The 2,090-nt window shown below is 52.0% G+C and overlaps 1 protein-coding gene across 1 annotated transcript; it reads right to left on the reverse strand.

The window, feature by feature from the left end:
• Window positions 1–19: 19 nt before the first annotated feature.
• On the reverse strand, window positions 20–2,090 carry TraAM80_10529 (group II trans-sialidase superfamily; the record flags this gene model as incomplete). The annotated part of the gene is made up of 1 exon (XM_029387143.1): window positions 20–2,090. A coding segment is annotated over one exon (2,071 nt), but the record flags the coding sequence as incomplete, so codon positions are not given.

Below are 2,090 nucleotides of genomic sequence, written 5' to 3' on the forward strand. Positions count from 1 at the left end.
TCCCTCCACCGGGCTCCACTCAGCACAGGGCTGCAAAGCCCCATAGCCCCAATAGCAGCAGAAGCAGAAGAGACACACACCCACGCACCGTGCCGTCACCCCTTCCTGAATCGGGCCTCACACGTGTAAGGTTGTCGAAAGCAACGGAGCTGTCACCTGCACGTTTCCAAGAGGTATCGAAGCTGTTACCCGTACGTTGCTCAGACGCATCAGAGCTGTCGCCTGCATGTTTCCCAGAAGCATTGGAATCGTCAACCTTTTTGAGTTCCTTCTCACTCAGTGGGTGATTGTACAAAAAGACATTGTTTACTGTCACACTGATGTTTTCGCCACCACCAAGGTAAAAGTGAGTGATATCATGCCTGCGTGCCTCACGGGTTGGTAGTGTGTCGGAACTCTCCACAAGCACGCCGTCCACGTACACGGAGCCCTTGTTGTCCTGCAGCATGAGCGCCACTTTGTACTCCTTCCCCGGCTCCCAAGTGCTGTTGTGTGTTGTTGTCGTGCCATTGAAGACTGTTACCCACCGCTTATCTGTGGTGTACGACAGCCCCACAAACTTTGTGTTTTCATTGTCCTCCAGGCCCGCACCCAGCAGAGGAATGCTCTCGTTCGGAACCTGATGAATCTTCACCGTCGCCAAAAGCGTAAACTCATAATCCACAAAGCTGTACATGTTGTGATACTTCCGCATGTTCACGGGCCACATGGCGTATGATTCGGACCCCGTGAACTCAAAGCCATCTTCGACCTTCTTTGCATTCGTCACAGTTGCATTCACGCAACGGTACGCGTCGTTCCAAGTTCCTTCACCAGATGCATCCGACAAAAATCCAACCAGACCGGCCGTGGGCACAGACGAGTTGGAGAGGAAGGAGTCCAGTTTTGCCCAAGTCTCCAAGACGGATGTGATCGTCTTCAGCTGCTTTGTTAGGGGAGCAAGAAAGAGACCTATGGTCGTTGTACTGATCCTCTGTTGTAAAAGGTGCAACGCATTGTTAGAGTATAGCACAGCGTGCTCAGACGTCCACTTCTCTGCAGTGTCCATGGAAATGGGCCCAACGTGAAACGTGCGGTTGTTGTCAGTGACCCAAAGGTAGAGCGCGGTGGCTCGCGTCTTCTCCCCAGGGGGAATCCCTTTCTGAGTGTACAGCATGACCTTCTTTCCAGCAATGGTCGCAGTGGTGAGGGACCCCACTCCCTCAGCTGTTCGCGAAGAGTTTGGTAAAAACCTGGGATGCACGCGTGTGAGTGTCCTGACAGCCACCGTCCACGTTGCCCCCATGTCCCTCGACTCGAACACATTGGAGAGCGAATTGCATTTGGCAATCATGACAAGCTGCCCCCGCTCCCACTCAACGATGAGGGGGTCAGTGCACCGCGGGGGGAGCATCCCATGTGGAAGCGTCCAATTTTTGCCGTCGTCCTTCGAATAAATGATCATGGAGACAAAGTCGTTGTCTCCTGTCCTCCTCGCCGTCACAGGAAACACAAACGTGCCATCCTCCATCACAACGCCTGAGCCACCACCACCTAGAAATTCCTTTAGGCCACGTTGTTTAGCAGATAGGCCGATCTGTGGCAAAAGCAAGGTGGGTTCGCCCCATTGGATGACTTTATCTTGCGTGGCCTCACCCACGAACAAACCAAGACCCTGTGAGACTTTAGTCCACTTCTTCGATAAAGGATAATACTTCTGATAAAAGTTTCCCACAAGTAGGAAGACCTTGTTGCCCTTTGCAATTGTTGTGGGTTTGTACGCATATCTCACACGGTTGTTATGCTCCTCTTGCGTGGTCATGTTAAAGATGCTGTACGCCTTCCATTTGTTTGCATGGACCTTAGCGACAAAAGACGACCAGTTCTCCGCATAGTCAATGTACCCCATCACACCATTAACATAAATGGGCCGAGGTTCTTCCTGATGGGCGTGTTGAGAGTCGCTGTGACCCTCGGCAAGTGCAACCAACACTCCACCAGCACTGACGAGGGAAGGTGAGACAAAATAATTCACTGTATAATTTTCACCTTTTGCCTCCACAATCGTTCGATGAGGCACAAAAAGATCGATACCCTCTGGCGGCTCCACG

The sequence above is a fragment of the Trypanosoma rangeli genome, assembly GCF_003719475.1.
Source record: "Trypanosoma rangeli strain AM80 chromosome Unknown Tra_15.4_contig_01031, whole genome shotgun sequence".
Lineage (NCBI taxonomy): Eukaryota > Euglenozoa > Kinetoplastea > Trypanosomatida > Trypanosomatidae > Trypanosoma > Trypanosoma rangeli.